This window comes from Chlorocebus sabaeus, chromosome 23 (assembly GCF_047675955.1).
Source record: "Chlorocebus sabaeus isolate Y175 chromosome 23, mChlSab1.0.hap1, whole genome shotgun sequence".
Classification (NCBI taxonomy): Eukaryota; Metazoa; Chordata; class Mammalia; order Primates; family Cercopithecidae; genus Chlorocebus; species Chlorocebus sabaeus.
The window spans coordinates 33,622,232-33,640,334 of record NC_132926.1 but is presented as its reverse complement, the minus strand read 5'-3'; the positions used below and the strand labels follow the sequence as shown (position 1 = coordinate 33,640,334).

At 41.0% G+C, this 18,103-nt stretch overlaps 1 protein-coding gene across 1 annotated transcript in view; it reads right to left on the bottom strand.

Annotated features, from left to right (window-relative positions):
• Positions 1-5,769: 5,769 nt before the first annotated feature.
• The window catches only part of HTR4 (5-hydroxytryptamine receptor 4), a 194,295-nt gene continuing 181,961 nt past the window's right edge, over positions 5,770-18,103 (bottom strand). Inside the window, exon 7 of the mRNA XM_038006202.2 lies at positions 5,770-8,730. Within this exon, the coding sequence (XP_037862130.1) occupies positions 8,643-8,730 (88 nt within the window). The 3' untranslated portion in view covers positions 5,770-8,642. The remainder of the gene's footprint in view (positions 8,731-18,103) is intronic.

The following is an 18,103-nucleotide window of genomic DNA, read 5'->3' as shown; positions in this document are numbered from 1 at the left end:
TTTGTGTCTTGTGTGCTTTTTTGTTGTTACTAAAACACCAACTAAACCTTATAGTCAGACAAGGCTATATATGTTTCTGTACAAAGCTGTAGTTCTTTCTTAGTATTATAGTTGCCATGTTTCTTAAAATCAAGTAAAAAGACTTACGAGCTTAAAAAAAAGTGAGTTTGAGAGGGAAATGGAAAAGTTTCCAAAGTATTTCTAGTAATTTATTTCCACATTGAATTGTGTATATGCTTTATCTTATATATAAAATAAAAGTTTATTAAAAACTTTTCTCTTGCCTTGGACCTGAATCCCTCTTTTTAAAGAAGAGTAGCAAATACTGCTCAGAAAAGCAGTGTATATATAGAGTTGTATCTAAGTAAGATTCCAGTGTAATCCAATTTCTGATCTCTGAAAGTTTTTAGCTACAAGATGTTCAACTCACAGAACTTTTTTTGTTCGTTTGTTTTGGTTTGGTTTTTTTTCTGAGATGGAATTTCACTCTTGTTGCCCAGGCTGGAGTACAATGGCATGATCTTGGCTCACTGCAACTGCCTCTCGGGTTCAAGTGATGCTCCTCTCTCAGCCTCCTGAGTAGCTGGGATTATAGGCGCCCGCCACTATGCCTAGCTAATTTTGGTATTTTTAGTAAAGGCAGGGTTTCACCGTGTTGGCCAGGCTGGTCTGGAACTCCTGACCTCAGGTGATCCGCGTGCCTTGGCCTCCCAAAGTACTAGGATTACAGGCAGAGCTCTTTAAGACAATACTGGGAACAGCAGAATTTTCCAAAATTCTGGTCATCGGGAGGTGATCTTTCTCCCCTTTCAAGGTGAGGAATTAATTGCCCTGATAAGGCAATGATATACATAGTTTTATAGTGTCAAGCAAGGGTTGTCAGCAAAAGCTTAAACACCTATATTTGAGTCATGACTTTGTCACTTGCCAGCCAAGTGACCTCAGCAAATTGCTTAAACTGAAGGCCTGTGGAAAATTTTTATAAATTTTCTCTAAATAGACATGGAATTATGGTCTAAGGTGTAAAGTTTCTTTGAGAATTGTTCAGCCCCTTCATTTAGAAGGTCTTAATTGGAACCCAAGGGGAAAGATTGCTCACCCACGTTTAGGACCTGTTTTTAGGCTAAGTAGGACAATAATCCCAATTTCTCATTCCAGCTAGGCTGCCTCTGTTTTTCATGACAGAAATAAAGGATGCCAGCAAGTTTTTCTAACACTCAAATATTCCACGTTAATCAGTGTCTACCCTTAAAGTTCTCTTTTTTCCCTAGGCTCTAAAAATTCTCATTACATTAGGAAGAGTGATTCAATTAGGTACTTCATTCTATTGTCTCCTTATTACATTATTTTTAACTCAGCTAACTTATAATTAGACAAGTATGTTTCACTATACAGATTACAACTGTGGTAAGAGGCAGGAAACAAATTACAGAATATCCTAGATATTTCAAAATAATCTGGGATTCCCAACCCTGAGCGAAGACAATCTAGGTTTTCACTGTAACCTGTTAACCAAATTATCTAAATAATGCTAACATTAGCCACAAGAGGCCACTGCTTTGTAATTTTTGGCTTAGTCATGTCTTTGTCTAACCTAACCTAAACTGTTAGATCAGTGGAAGTACAGCTGGCAGCACTACAATAATTCAAAAGATGCTAAGACTGGAACAACCAAAAAAAAATCTGGAAGATACCAACTACAATAGTCAGTCGGTGAATAGATGTATAATACGAAGGGCTGGAGAGTGCTCGCTCCACAGCAAGGGTCAGCAAACTCTATCTAGGGCCAGATGGTAAATATTTTAGGCTCAATGGGCCACATTCTCTGTGGCAACTGCACGACTATTGTGAAAGTCATAGATGATATAAACGAATGGGCATGGCTGTATTACAATAAAACTTTATGGACACAAATTTCAATTTCACATAATTTTCACATGTCACAAAATACTACTCTTATAACTCTTTCCCCAGCCATTTACTAAAGTAAAACACCATCCTGAAGGCTCACAGACCAGATTTGGCCCCCAGGCCATGGTTTGGTCACACCTGCCATAGAGACCTGAGATATCCTATTCATTCATTTAATTATATCACCAGCTGTTGGTGCAGTTCTGTGCCTGGCACACTTTTTAAAGGCTTTAAAAATACTACATGGATGATATATGACTTAATAGCAGTGAGAGAATTGTGTCTCATTGCCAGGTGTGTAGGTCTAACAGTCTCCCTAAATAATAGCTAGTACCACAATTCTTACAGGGACTTCATATGTAGAATCTAAAGACCTGAGTTCAGTTTTTGACTTCCTCAAACAACTGATGGGAGAGCTGGAGATGGTTGGAACCCCTACCCTTGAGCCTCAGTTTTCTCTTCTGTCAAATGGTAACAACTAATAATATAACCACCCACCCCATGGGGGAGTGGCTAGTTTCCAATAGGAGCTGCCAGTAAACTGGACAATGTGATGCCAGTGGAGGTAGTGTTGCTTCCAATATAATTTATTATGAAAAGAAGTTTGGGTGTCGCCCAGGCTGGAGTGCAGTGGCACGATCTCAGCTCACTGCAACCTCCGCCTCCTGGTTCAAGCGATTCTCCTGCCTCAGCCTTTCGAGTAGCTGGGATTATAGGCACCCGCCACCGTGCCAGGCTAATTTTTGTATATTTAGTAGAGACGGGGTTTCATCATGTTGGCCAGGCTGGTCTCAAACTCCTGACCTCAGGTGATCCACCCACTCAGCCTCCCAAAGTGATGGGATTACAGGCCTGAGCCTCTGTGCCCAGCCAAGTTTCATTTTTTTGTTTGTTTGTTTGTTTGCCGGGAGTGGGGGGGATGCAGGTGCTGTGGGGGGTTTTTCTGGACTCGTCTTTCCATAACCTGTTCTCATACCATATTCCAGGATGGTAGGAAACAGAACTGGCGAGGCTGTTGAGAAAGAGGAAATCATGACAGTATGAAAGCTAGCATTTTTAAAAGTGATTATTACTAAGTGCTTTCCATACCTCCTGCAATAACACTTCAAATGTATGATCAATATGTTCCTACTTTACTGGTGAGAAAACTAGGTTTTAGGAGGTTACATAACTTGCTCAAAAGCACACATCTAGGAATTGATGGGAGCAGGATGCCGTCAAAGGATGACGTCCTGCGGGATGAGTCCAAAGCCTGCGCAACTTGGGCAGTTCCCTGGTCCTTCATAATGAGAGGAGGCCCATATAAGGGTGGGCCTGCCCTAATAGGGAAACTGCCAAGTCAACTTACTGCTGCCACTTAAACTGAAACCACTCCAACTATGGTTAGCATAGTCCCAGAAAAACAGGCTGATTTTCTGATGCAGGAAATGCCCCATTTACACATGGGAGGCAAGTAGAATGCAAAAGGAACACTGGAATCCATACAATGTCTATAGCATGAAATGCATATGCAGCAGCTAAAAAAATTATATGTGTTAATGTGAAATGATGTTTAGAGTACACCGTTGAAAAGGCAAGTAGCAGATTATTATATATCAACATCATTTTATTTACATATAAGAAACAAAGCCATATGTTTTATATGTACATGTATACATATGTAAATGCATAGAAAATGTTCTTGAATTACATAAGCCAAGTGAAAAGAGCATTTACTTCTGGAGATGGGAGTAGGATTGAGTTGGAGTCAAGGGGTATTTTGTTGTATCTATTAATACATAACAAGAAATTTTTACAGTGGAAATGGATTGCATAAATACATCATTTGTGTAACCTATAATTTATATAGTCTAAAAATGTATAATTTATATATTTAGAAATAAGATATACTTAAAGAAGAAGGAAGCACTTTGTTAGAACTGAGAAATCTGAATGTTTTCAGTCTTGACTTCAGCCTGATGTCAGCTGTTGTTCTTGGACAAATCACTTTCCTGACAGTCTTTTCTCTTCTATAAAATGAAGTCAACAATCCCTCTTTATATGTTGTTATGAGAAGCTTAGAGATCTTATAAAAGTGCAGAGAAACTGCACAAAGCTTGCAATGGTAGACTGATGCTTACTGAGACCAATGGGAGCATATCCAAATAGTGTTCCAGGTTTCAACCAAGAAATGTGGGGAAGGCAAACCGCCTTCTGCAGGGGCCACTCCTACTATAAGCAGCCTCCCTGATGGCCTGGAATATAAAGGACCAATACTTTCTTTGACTCACATATCTCATTCTCACAGTCTATTGCTGGTTACTCAGTAATCCCAGGTTGCTGAATACTAGACAGACTGTAAAAGATCATTGCAGAAGGGCCTTTCCTGCTGATCAATCATTTACCAGAATCTTCCATGGTTTAAACATGGAAGTTGAGGCTCAGGGAGTGGAAGCAAGAGCAAAGGAAAACAAGAAAGCAAGTGAGTGGCAGAGTTCAGACTGGAATAGGCATGTCCAGAGTTCCTTTTCAAGTCCCAGGCTGATGTGGGGAGGAAAATTCTTAAGCAGCATTGTTCATTGCTCTCTCCTAGCCGTGTCTAGGTGAAGATGGAATGCATACATCCCCATAATGAACACAGTTGCACATGCTTAGGACTGTGAGCGTTATTTCGAATAAGACTGCCTGGGTTTGCATTTCAAATCCACACTTCCCAGGTCTGCTCCCTTGGGCTAGTCACCAGATGTCTCAGCTGAGGTTTGCTCAGCTGTAAAGTGGGGGTAATTTTCATACTAATCTTGTAAGGATTTCCTAAGGATTAAATGAAATAATTCATATAAAGCACATATACCACAATGCCTAGCAGAAATAAAGCTCATTAAATGTCAGTTTCTCTTATTGCTATTTTATTATTTTTTTATTAACAAAGATATAGATCTGGGGCAAGCTGAAAGGAAAGGTAAAGAAGGAGAAACCTAATCTGAATCCACTATAACAGTAGTTAAAAATATATGCAGTTTCTTATCCCTTCTCTCCATGTTTCCAAAAGTGTGGAATGCAGCTTGTAGCTAAATCACAATAACTAGTAAAGTTTGGAAGCTCCTCTTTTGTAAATTCTCTTTTGACCCTCCCAATTAACTGAAAGAGCCCCATGCAAGAGGTAGGGCATTTCTAACAACTCTCCAACACTCACTTGTCTCCCTTTTAAACACAGAAACAGAGGACGCACTCTGATCACTGGCATCTAGTTAAAACGCAATACCCTTGTTTTCTATTTTGAGTACTGTTATAATGTTCCAAAATAAATTTAGGTAAGTGAAAACTTGAATGGACTCAAATAAAGATATTGAGTAGGTAACAGAACAGACAGAACACATATTTGGTAAAAATCCTAACAGTGGCCCTTGGATGACCCATGTTGGAGTACTCACAACAATCTTACAAACTTAGAAATTATCTCTATTTTGTTGATGAGACAAGTAAAGTTAAGCGTTGGGTAAGGCCCAAGGCAACACATGGTTCAAACTTAGGACTTCAAATCCATTCCTGAATTGTTTGAATTCAAACCGAATATTCAGCCTCAGTTTTCTAAATTAGATGGAAAAGAGATTACAAATTTTGGCCAGAAGAGGTAAATGCACTAGTCTTTTTTTCCTTCCCAGACTAGGTGTTACAGAATTTTTACCACAGCAAAGTGAAGAGACAAAAAGAGAGGAGTGGCAATGTTCTCTCATCAAAGAGAGATCCAATACCAAAGAGATAAATGGGTAGACAGCACAGCACCAAGAAGACATTATCTTTGTTCTCGCTTGAAGACAATATTAAAGGCAATGTAGTTATATCCACTCCCCAGTCCCTCCCTAGGTCCCCTCCCTCATCCACCCTATACCCACCCTGCACTCCCAGCTAGGTGGCAATTTGCATCACGACTGAGCAAGTTAACAGCATGAAGTGGAAATGTTGGCGAGACAAGAAGGTGGAGTCTCAGAAGGAAAAGGTTTTTTTACAAGCACATACTTGGGTACCGGTTGAAGAAGTTGGTTTTTATTTCTTTTGCTTTCTAGCTGTTAATGGTGAAGGCTAGAATGGTACATCCCTCTCTAGTTTCAGAGCTGAAGAGTCTTGCAGCCTGGAGAGTCAAGTGGAGAGGATGCACAGTGAAATTCCTTTCTCCCAGACATGGGACACTCTGATTGTAGCATTTATCACCCCCCAGTGATTGTCGAGGCCAATCTGGCAGACATGTCTGCAGCACATCATCCTCTTCCCCAGATGTTTCTCTTCTTGACACGGCAGGCTTCCTGGAAGAGGGTGGCCTTCTTAGAGAAGAGGGCAAGGTATAGGTCTCCTCCTTCCTTAGACAAGCTCTAAGTCTTCTCCTTCTGAGTCTTTCATACACATGCTAAATTACCTGGATTCCTAGGCAAGGCTAGCAACTGCTCACACAGAACAAGTCTGGTTCTGTCCTGTAAATCACCAATGTTGGCGTTTGATGAATCACTCACAGCATCCCAGCCCTAGTCCAAAGTGGTAACAAAGCAATCTTGTGAGGCTCTCCTCTGCAAAGGAGACCAGTTTCTTGACAATGACAAACAGTACTATTCTTGCAATTGCTGTCTTTTCCCTGGTCCAGGGTGCCTGTGACCTCTACAGACACCAATCATGAGCTGGCCCACAGAAGCACATCTAGAGAGTTAAGAAGAGTCCCATGATCTAGCAAGATCTCATTTTCCTCCCTATGTTATAATCTTTGTGTCTCTATTGAATCCAAGTTCCCATTTAATATGGAAGACCTGCCACTGAGAAATAATATTTTACATAAGCAGATATACATACTAAGCTCCTGGGAAGAGAAGCATTTCATAAGGAAGAAATCCTACTGTAGTTATGTATATGTGCATGCATGTATGTATTAAGTAGTAGATCCTGTCAACATTGGTGGCATTAAACAAAAGTTTACCAGCTGCCTCAAAACACTATTATCTGATTCTTATTATCCCTGTTTCAGTCCTTCCCTAAGAAATGCTTTGTTGTTGAGGAGAAGAGAGACCATTTTCAGAAAGGAGAACTGTGGACTTCCAAATTCACTAATCTTTGCCTTTTCCATGAAAAAGAGAAGAAAGAGAATCCACTCTGAGGAGTGACGGGTATTAATCATCAACACAGGGAGGTCCCATCAGTGTGGTGACCAACATTCCTTAGTTTGCCCGGGACCGTGGAGTTTCCTGGGATGAGGGACTTGAATGTTAAAACTAGAAGGGTGATCACCCTAGTCTCGTCTGTGGTGTCTGACCATCCCTTCTCACCATACCTGGTCACAGAAAGAAGAGAGAGGGCTGGTAAATGGGTTTCTACCTTCATGGAAGAAATAAGGGTTAAGGAGGCAATTGTGGCATCTGACATCAGTTAGGAAGAAGAAGGATCAATAGACTAAGTAGAAGGGCAAAGAGAACTTGTGAGGTTTAAACTCCTGGCACATCTTTATCTTGCTGTTAAACTCCTGGCATGTCCTCAATCAGAAGCATGTTACTTATGAACCTCAACATCGCCCACATGCCCTGTTACCTTTGTCTCACTAAGGGAGAACCAGTAATAAATCCTTTCAATAGGGTTTTAAAAAATCAACTGAGCAGCCAAAAGAAAGGCCTCTCTAAAAAAATTGCCCTCACATCCTCAAACTGCGTATATAATTTACCTCAAGATGAAGGAAGATGTGATTGCTTTGACTGAGAAAGAGAAGCATCTGCATAGGTATTTCGAGAGGATGAGATGCTGATAAAGGGTGAAAAAAAAGTCAGTTTCCCTCCCAGACTCTGGGTTATAAGGTCATCCTCAATCAACATTCTCAGGAAAGAAGTAAGATACCTTTCCCATTTCCATAGAAATGAAATGAATTCCTAATGACCTCAACATCAATATGCCAATAAGAAAATGTCAACTTTAAACTTACACACATGTGTGCATGCATACATGCACATCAGAAAAGCTGTAAAGATGCCTTTTAGTAATGACTCTGAAGCCAAAACCTAAGTGGAGTCTCCAAAACCTATTCCCAAGGAGGAGAAGAAGGAAAATATTCATGGCTATAAGCCAAAAATCTTGACACTTCACTTGTCACTATGTCAATGCTTCTAGATAGACATCTTGGCATTGATATCAATCTAACTTTATCAGAAGAACCATGATTAATTCACCCACCAAAGCATGTCCAGAGGAAGATGGCCACAATGGAGAGGAAATTGGAAATGTTCAGTTTATAAAAAAGACTGACAGGCATGGTGACAGATTACTCTCTTCCAGTATTTAAGGGCTTTCAGGGGTAAGTGGGGGCTAACTGCATGGAAGTTGGAGCAGCAACAGGTTTGTGTTCCAAGAAAGGAAAGAAATTCCTTATAATTAGAGCTTCTCCAAAATAAAAGGGCCTGAATTAGGAGGTAGTGAGCTTCTGTCCCTGGAGGTGTATAAGCAGAGATTGACCAACTTTCAGGGATGCAATAGAAGATGCTATTCCTGCTTTGCATGGGAGACTGAATCTGACGATGCCTGAAGTTCCTTCACAACTCTGAGATCCTTGATGGTCTGGCCTCAGGTCCCCCCCGCCCAACACTGTCCTCCATATACCTCCCCTGGGCTCTCAGCCCCTACTGCCTTGTGCCTCACTGGTGGTGATGAGGATCAGGAGTGATGCCAGGGTGCTTGTTCATGCAAATATGAATGGGAAAGAATGGCTAAGTTGTGAGCCATGTCCTCAGTCAGAAGCATGATTCCAGGGATTCTGGGTCATTGTGTATGGGCAGTTTCTCGAGTTCCTGATGATGTCCACTGTGCAGAACGGTGTACCTAGAAAGGAAGGAAAGAAGGCATGAGAATTCAACAGGCATACTTCAACTGCACCAAAGTCAAGAGCACTCCTTCTACTCTTTCTTTCTTTGCATATTTCTGAGGATATGAAGTGGGAGTGGGGGTGGGGTGATACTTCATAGAGATAGAAAACCAAATGAACTGCACCCAGATTGCTCATATTAAAAGTGAAGAAACAGTCCTGGAGAAAACAACAGGCCTAGGAGTACCTACGGGGTAAGTGGCAGAGCTGGTACAAGAACCCAGATTTCTTACTGCCAACAAAGCCTGGGGTTCTTGTGTCACTCATCAGAATGAACCCTATGTACTTCCTCAGGCTATACCTCAATATGCTTACGTCCTATCTAGGAGATAGTTTTGGGTTCTGACTGCTGACTGAGTTGAATAAACCACTCAGAGCCTGAAATACAATGTAACTCTATTTGTTACTTTGATTCCTTTTGGTGCCATTTGGAACAGTAAATCAATTAGATGAATCAAATAGCAAGTTGACTCTAAGCATCACGGTGAAATTTACTACTTGACAAGTGTTTATTATTTTTCTGCAGTGTCACACAATAGCACTCAATATCTTAATTGCCTTTAAATGCATCTCAATTGCAGACGAGTCTCAGCATCAGTTACCCAGATTCCAGCATCTGGCAGCCATTCCTATGAAATTTCTACAGATTTTAGAAACATGATCACCACTCATTTCTCTGAAGCCAGCGTCAAGCACTTTCAGGTGGACAAACAAACAAATACTGGTCAGCTATTTGGCATCATATGTTGACAAAACAACTTGGTGGTTGCTTCTCATGATTTATATTGATGCTTTGCTTTGAATTACAATAATTTATTATTGATTTGTATTGACCAGTTGGTTTGTACTAAGCCCTCTCCATAAATTACTTTATTTAATACCCCTAATAGCCCTATGAGATAGTATCATTTTCATTTTACAGGTGAGCAAAATGACGCATAGTCAAGTTTAGTGATGCCCACAGGAATGTTGGTCATACATGAAGATACATCCAATCAAACCCACTCTAGCTCATGCCAATACCCATGTGCTTAACTGGTTCTCACATAGCCCATGGACTAGGTATAAGTCTGGAAAAGTGGTTCTTCCCCAGGGGCCATTTTGGAAGCATTTTTGTTTGTCACTGAAGAGGTAGTGCTGCTGGCACCTAGAGGGTAGGGACCGGGGATCCCGATCAATGTTGTACAATACATAGCATAGCCTCCCACAACAAAGAAGTATCTGGCCCAAAATGTCAACAGTGCCAGGACTGAGAAACCCTAATCTAGAATAACTAGTCCCTTTAGCTGGCTAGAAGCAGGTGTTAATTGAAGAACAGGGCCTCAGTGAAGAGCTTGAATCTGAGCTTTCACAGAACCATCCACCACAGCTGCTGTTGAGAGAGAGCTGAGCCAAGTGGATGTGACATACAGAACCAAAGCATCTGCTACTACTAGCCAGATAGGTCAGTGTTAAGAATAAAATGGGAAAGGAGATAGAAAGGGCCAGATCAGCTACCATTAACTAGGGTGGCCAGGAAAGGTCCCAGTGAGATATGCAAGACCTTAGGGAAGCTAGAGTCCCAGCTAGACACTCAGTCTCCAAACCAAGCCTTGCATACTTGGCTTTGCCATTCTGCAAACCAAATGTCTGCTTTGTTGGCTGGCCTCTTGTCCAGCTCCATGAACACAGGGTGTCACAGGGCAGAGGAAGCTGGAGGAAGGAAAGGGGCTCACTCCTGTGAGCTTTTTGTCTGCTGTGGTTCCTGTAAACATCATTCCTGGAATGCTTCTTTGCCCCAGCAGAGTCAGTGCTTTCCTGGAGAAGCAGCTGAGTCCAGGTTAGTCTTTCTATCTCTTGCAGAACCAGGCTGACAGCAGTCCCTCAGAGACATCAGGTTCATCTGGACAGTCCCTCTTTCTCAGAGGTCTAAGTTTCTGCTCAGTAGGGTCCCTACTCTAAGTGTCTAAGCTTTTGTGATTATTTTATCTATGTCCTCATCCCTAGAGCTAGTAGTTGCTTCCTGCAGTTGCTAACTCCATAATACTTTAGAGCATTCTTTCAGTAGTTAATGACTACATGCCTAGTTAACAACATTTTATGTTAAAATGGTGTTTAAATACCTAGGCTGCTTCTGTCTCCTGACTGAGCCCTGTGAGATATAGTGAGAAATTGAGGCATGTGCCTATCTGGGAAAATAACATTCTCGGTAGAGGGAACAGCAGATGCAAACGTCCCGAGGTTCGATCCTGCCTGGCATATCTGAAGAACCTCAAGGATGCAACAGGTTGAGGCAGAAAGAGTAAGGGGAGGAATGAAACAGAGTTGACATCAGCAAGGCAGCCAGGACCACGGGGGCAGGGGTGGGCTTGAAATTCCCTGTAAGACTCTGGCTTTTACTACACGTGAGGGGTCTGAGCAGACCACCGACATGGTCTGAATGGCCTCTCAGCAGGCTCCCTCTGGATGCTCTATTGTGAGTATATGGGATGGAGGTAGGGTGTGACCCGATTAGGAGTTTACAGCAATAATCCAGGTGAGAGAAGACAGTGACTTGGTCCAGGAGGTAGCTGTAAAGATGGTGAGGAATGGTCAGACGCTGGATATAGAAATAGAAATACCAGTAGCCAATTTCTGTTGTACTTAATTCTGCAAAAGGTTTAGCCTTCACACCATTTCTCAGACCCTGTCATGTGTGGTTATTTCCCTTGCCTTGTCTCATCAGCTAGAGGGCTGTGTTATGCAGCATGCTAACCACGACCCTCACTTGAGTCAAGCAAACCTAGTTCCCATCTCAGGATCTACCACTTGGCATCTTTGTGACGTTTGACAACTTATTTAATCTCTCTATGTGTCACTTTCTATACCTCTGTAACTGAGGGTAATGACACCTACCACATAGCTTTGCTCTGTGGATTAAATAACATAATGTAAGAAAAACATTAACACAGAGTCTGCCACATAGTAGAAGCTCAATATGTTGAAGCTAAAATTATTTTATTCCTTTTTAATCTTAATTTTACTATTTTATTGAGATTTAAAAGTACCACTTACCAACTTTGTGACATTTGGCAAGTTATTTAATCTCTCTATGCCTCACTTTGCTCCTCTGCATTTAACTAAGAGTATGTAATGTTGATGATGATGATGATAATGATAATGATAATGATGATGTACACATAGCCTTAATGGCTTAGAAATATTTTTCTCTTTTATTTCCTTTACGGATGAAACTTAACTGGCCTCAAGATATAGAAGCCTCCCTGACTTTGCCTTTCTCTTCTCCGTTATCAGAATCACAAAGCCCTGTTTTGGCAAATATGCGTACTAAAGCAACACCAATTGATTTCCCTATCCACGGACTACTTTTATAACCACAGTAAGTCTGCAGGACAGGCAAGGCGGGTGATAAGACTGGTATTACACAGAGGAGAGAAGTGAGAGTCAGTGCAGCTGAGTAAGTCTCCTGAGTGTCATGATGGGTGAGCACAGGCCAGGCCAGGACAAAGGCCATGCACCCTATCCCCACTACTCTTGCCCCTGAGCAGCATTGTTTAGTGACTTACCTATGAGTCATCAAACAAGGGCTCAGGACCAAACAGCCCTAGGAAATGTGGCTGCACTTCAGTATCTGAGGTGCAGGGATATCCCTGAAGTAGATGTGCAGGAGAAACCCGAAAGACAATACTAAGAAATCATAGCTCAATTTATTAAGAAATTAGGATGTGTGCCAGGTACCATTTTTGGTAGTTACATACCTTATATTTCATGTATATAATTTACTTTTGACACCTGCTAAGTGGCAGGTGCTCTACTTAGACTGATCTTACAGATTAGAAAACTGAGGCTCAGAGCAGTTTATCTAAGGTAACAATGTGCATGGTGCCCATGCCCTCAACCTTAGAACACACCACTAAACCTTTGCCCTGTTCTATGGCTAATAGATCACTTTCACTGGCAAGAAATGACACCTTCTCTTCCACTGAGTTCGCATGAAAAAGGTATTCTAGCTGAGAAGGCAACGAGACATCTGTGACCACGTAAGATGTACTGCCGTGGAATGCAGGCAACCTCTCCAACAGCCTGCTTTTCACACGTCTCTCCTCATAAGCATCTGTTTCTCATGTGCTAATGAGTCACTTGTCAAGAATAACTAGAAAAGAAGTGTGGGAATGGAGTGGATATTCCGAGTGGAGGTTCCCTTTTTCCAGAGGGCAGTTGAAAGGCAACAGCTCTCTGTGGATATGAGAGTAAGCAGATGGGCACATTTTCCAGTTACAGTTGACCATTGAACGATGTAGGAGTTAGGGTTGCTGATCCTCTGTGCAGTTGAAAAATCTGCATATAAGTTTTGACTCCCCCAAAACTTAAATACTGGTAGTTTACTATTGACTGAAAGCCTTACTGATAACATAGTCAGTTAATGCATATTTTGTACCTATAATAAAGTAAGCTACAGAAAAGAAAATGTTATTAAGAAAATCATAAAGAAGAGAGCATATATTTACTATTTGTTAGGTGGAAGTGGACCATCATAACAGTCGTCATCCTCAGCAGCTTCACATTGAGAAGGCTGTGGAGGAGGAGGATGAAGAGGGGGATTGGTCTTCCTGTCTCAGGGGTGGCAGAGGCAGAAGAAAATCCATGTGTAAATGGACCCACATGGTTCAAACCCATGTTGTTCAAGGCTCAACTGTACAACATTTGAGTGGTTCCTCTCACCATGGCACAGTGGCTGGTAGACACAGGAAGGAGGAAATAGTCCAAGCTTTGCTTGGCAGGAGTCTAGCAGAGTATAAGTACATCCCAACTGGAGTCTGGCTCATAGAGATATACCCTGGGTTTAAGTATTCCCAAGTCTCCGTGATTCAAGCACATACACTTTTAAGCTGGTATTTTCACTTTGGTAATAAATAAATAATAGGAGCAGATTTGGGATCACCTGGTTGGCCACCTTATAAACTTACATTGCCTTGTGAATTCAGAGCTTACAGTTGCGTTCATGTCCATTCCGCTGTTGCTGGCTAACTTCATGCATTGTCTCTAACTGGAGTGTGCAAACCTCCAGCAGTCTGTAGGCCCATTCATGGAGATCTAAACACCCTCAATTTGAGAAATATTGAAATGAAAGAAAGCACAGGGTACTGCAGGCACACTGAATAGCGTTCAAATCCCAAATTACCATCTACTAGTTATGACGCACAGTCAAATAAGTTACTCCCACCTCCTTGACACCTTTGTTGTGAAAATGAACACCTACAAATGCCTTAACAGAAGGGCTGGACACACAATGGATGCAGGAATCTTCATTGGTAAGTAAAACAAGATTTAGAAAATGTGAGTTTTCTAGGGTCAAATAAATAAATAAATGCGGAATAGTTAAGAATACAGATTCTTGAGGCAGAATGCCTTGGTTCAAATCCTGGCTCTGCCATTTACTGACTCTGTGAGTTATCACAAATGTTCTGGCTTGTTGTAGACATTAAATGAGATAATTCACATATAATGTTTATTAGAATAGTGCCAGCCAAAAAGGATGGCTCTTATCTGATGATTGAGGTAGAAATTGAACTCGGTACAAAATTCCCAATTCAGTGCAGAAATCCTTTCCTTAGTAACTGAACAAACGTTCATTCACTTGTTAATTGATCAGAGAGCTAAGGAAACCTTAACCCTGTGATCAATTAAGGTCGCTTAGAGCAGCCTGGATTTGGGAACTAGTAGTATAATAATAGCTCCCCTCTGCCTGCCTCGCCTGGCATTATCTGTAAATGGCTTTACAGACAAACAGCTCCAGAAAGAGACAATCATCTGTCAGAGGGGCAAAAGTCTCCCAATTCCATTTGGTGTGAGATCTTACTTGCCTTTTCACAGCTGCTTTGGTGGAAAGACAACTCTAGATGAGTGGGTATACCTGGGCAGTTTCACAGCTAATAAAAAAAACACTGCTGGTTCCCAAGCAACAGCAATGCAAGCGGCAACTCCCTTCAAGCTGAGTTACTTCCCCCATTTGCATTAATTTACTCAAACATGACGAGAGCCACATTAGATTTGGTAATTACCTGAGTCTACAATTCATTCACTGAGCAATTAGCATCGCACTTAGAGCAGCCTGGATGTGGTCATTAGTAGCGTAATAATAGCCCCCTCTGCCTGCCCAGCCTGGTATTATCAGGAAACGATTAGACTTTATTATACATCACCCCAGCCTTCTCCTGCAAGGCAGTGTTCACACAGACTGGGTGAGAAGGGAGATTTGCAAGATGTATTAATTATTAAAATATAAAGTGCCTTGGTTTAAAGAGATTCAACCCTAAGGTAGTTTCACAAAAGCCAGAGCTCTATTAGCTGGAAACAAAGATTTTACAGTTGGTGTTTTTTCCATGAACATGAATCCTAGGCATTTATTCATCCAGCCACTTATTTACTTAAAATATTTTTTGATTGCTTACAACAGTCCAGGCACAGTGCCATGCCTTGGAGATACCAGAGTGGAGACACAGTCCCTGTCCTCATGGAGCTAGCAGCGTAGTGTGAGAGATCACAGCCAGCTATAAAATTATAGCTACAAGTGGTGTCAGGAGTGAGAAGTACTTGGTGATGCTATGAGAGCATGTCAGAGGGGGATGAGGTCTTGGTTAGTGTGTCAGGGTTCTGTTACTGAGGAAGAGACAGGAGATGAGAACTAAAAATGGAGTAGGGGCTCACCAAGCCAGGGTGGGGAGGATGCAGACAAAGGGACCAGCAAAAGCAAAGGCCCACAGTCCTGGGGGCAGGCCTATGTAGTGAGAGGGGAACGAAGTAGGCATGAGCCTAAGATGAGGGCACAGAGTCAGCAGGGACCCACCACACTAAGGACCGTTGTCATCCTCCAAAAAGTGGTAGGATGCCAGCCAAGGTCATGAGCAGAGTAGGTTCCTGAAGACTTTATGTTTTTAAGGAACATTCTGGCTGTGGTGTATAGAATGGACTGGAGTGAGGTTGGAGTGAAAGTCCAGGGGTAAATTAGGAGGTGTATTAGCCTCCTGTTGCTGCTGCAACAAATTACCACAAACTTGGTGGCTTCGGGTAACACAAATGTATTACCTCACATTTCTGGAGCTTAGAAGTCCTGTATGTTGGTGACAGTGGAGGTACTGAGAAGTAGTTGGATTCAGGATATAGCTTCAAGGTAGAGCTGACAGGATCTGCTGATGCACTGACTGTAGGAGCAGAGAGGACATTCCAGACATGGGCATGGAATTGGCATGACTGTAACTGATAGACTGTTAGAGCCTCTGAGTGGACAAGTATATGAGAGATAAAAACTCGAGGGGGGCCAATAACAGGGGACCTCTCACTCTTGTGAGTTTCACTTTCAGGAATTCAATCAGATTTCGCTGTAAATATCTGAGAAGAATTCCCTCATGCTTCTGACAGAGAGGAGGGAAGTAATTATTTTGAAATATTCCAGAGCACTCTGTTCTTAACAAGGTCTGCCTTCAGGAGAAATACTTAGCAAGCCCAATATATTAGAATTTTATCTAGCCCAGCTGACCTTGGGAGGAGGGAAATATCCAATTTGAGCCCCCTTAAGCCATCTCATGAACCAAAGGGGGTGGCAAACTAAGAAGCACGTGTGAAGTTCACAGCCCAGAAGCACAGGCTCTCTAGAAGACAGAGAACTAATCACAGGACTAGAGACCATTCCCCTCCCCCAATACCTTAACACCATGCCGGTAAATAGTGTGCCTGTTTACTAAAGTGCCTTTTCCAAAGACATCACGTCTACCTATCAAGAAAAAATTACAAGGCATAGTTAAGAGAGAGAAAAAAAAACAAAAACAAAAAACCACAGCTGGAGAGGCCAGTTTAAGCATCAGAACCAGAATCAGATATGGAAGGGATGTTGGAATTATCAGACTGGGAACTTAAAACAACGGTGATTAATATGCTAAGGGTCTAATGGAAAAAATAGATGACATGCAAGAACAGATGAGTAACGTAAGCAATGAAATGGACATTCTGAGAAAGAACCAAGCAGAAATGCTAAAGGTCAAAAACACTGTCGCAAAAATGAATACTGCCTTTGATGGACTTATTAGTAGACTAGACATAGTTGAGTAAAGAATCTCTGAGCTTTAGGATATCTCAATAGAAACCTCCAAAACTGAAAAGAAAAAAAAGACAGAAAAAAAATACAGAGCACAATATCCCAGAACTATGGGACAACTTTAAAAAAGTACACCACCAAGTATACCAGAAAAAGAAAAAAGAGAGAAAGAAACAGAAGAAATATTTCATGGAGAATAAATAATCATGGAGAATTTCCCTGCAAATGAATGTCAGATGCCAAACTATAGATCCAGGAAGCTCAGAGAATACCAAGCAGGATAAATGCCAACAAAGTTACAACTAGGCATTTCATATTCCAACTAAAGAAAATCAAAGATAAAAAATGCTGACAAAAAGCCAGAGTGGAAAAATACTTATAGAGGAGCAAAGATAAAAATTACATCCAACTTCTCAGAAACCATGCAAGAAAGAAAAGAGTAGAGTGAAATGTTTAAAGTGTTGAGAGAAAAAAAAAAATGGCAACCTGGAATTCCAACCCTGTGAAATTATCCTTCAAAAGTAAAGGAGAAATAAGAACTTTCTGGGACAAATAGAAATTGAGGGAATTCGTTGCCAGTATATCTCCCTTGCAAAAAAAAAAATGTTCACAGACATTATTTAGATGGAAGGAAAATAAATAGGCCAGATTCTCAGTTTTACATAGAAAAAGGAAGAGCATCAGAGAAGGAATAAGTGAAGTAAAATAATAGTTTCTATTTTTCTTAGTCTTAATTGCTCAAGTAGATAACAGATTGTTCAAAATAATAATAGCAGTAATGTATTAATTATGTATGCTTTTATGCTCCTCAATGGAGTTACATCCTGATAAACCCATCATAAAGTTGAAAAATTGTTAAGCTGCACCATCATAAGTTGGTGACTATCTGTACATATGTTTATGTGTAAATGAAATGAATGACAGCAATGAAATAAAGGATGAGAAGAGGAATTACGACTATTTTGTCATTATAAGGTATTTGTACTACAAAAAAGTTGTATAGTGTCATTTGAAAGTGGACTTGGATTAGTTCTTAAGTGTGTTTTGCCAACTCTAGGGCAACCATTAAAAAAAGTAAAAATAGAAGTTAAACTGATATGATAGAAAAGATGGAAAATAGAATAATTTAAAATGCTTATTTAAAACCACAAAAGGTAGAAAAAGAGTAGAAGACAGAAATAAGAACAAAGAACTAGGGCAACAAATAGAAGACAAATAATTAATTTAGCTATATTAAGAATCACTTTGAATGATAATGG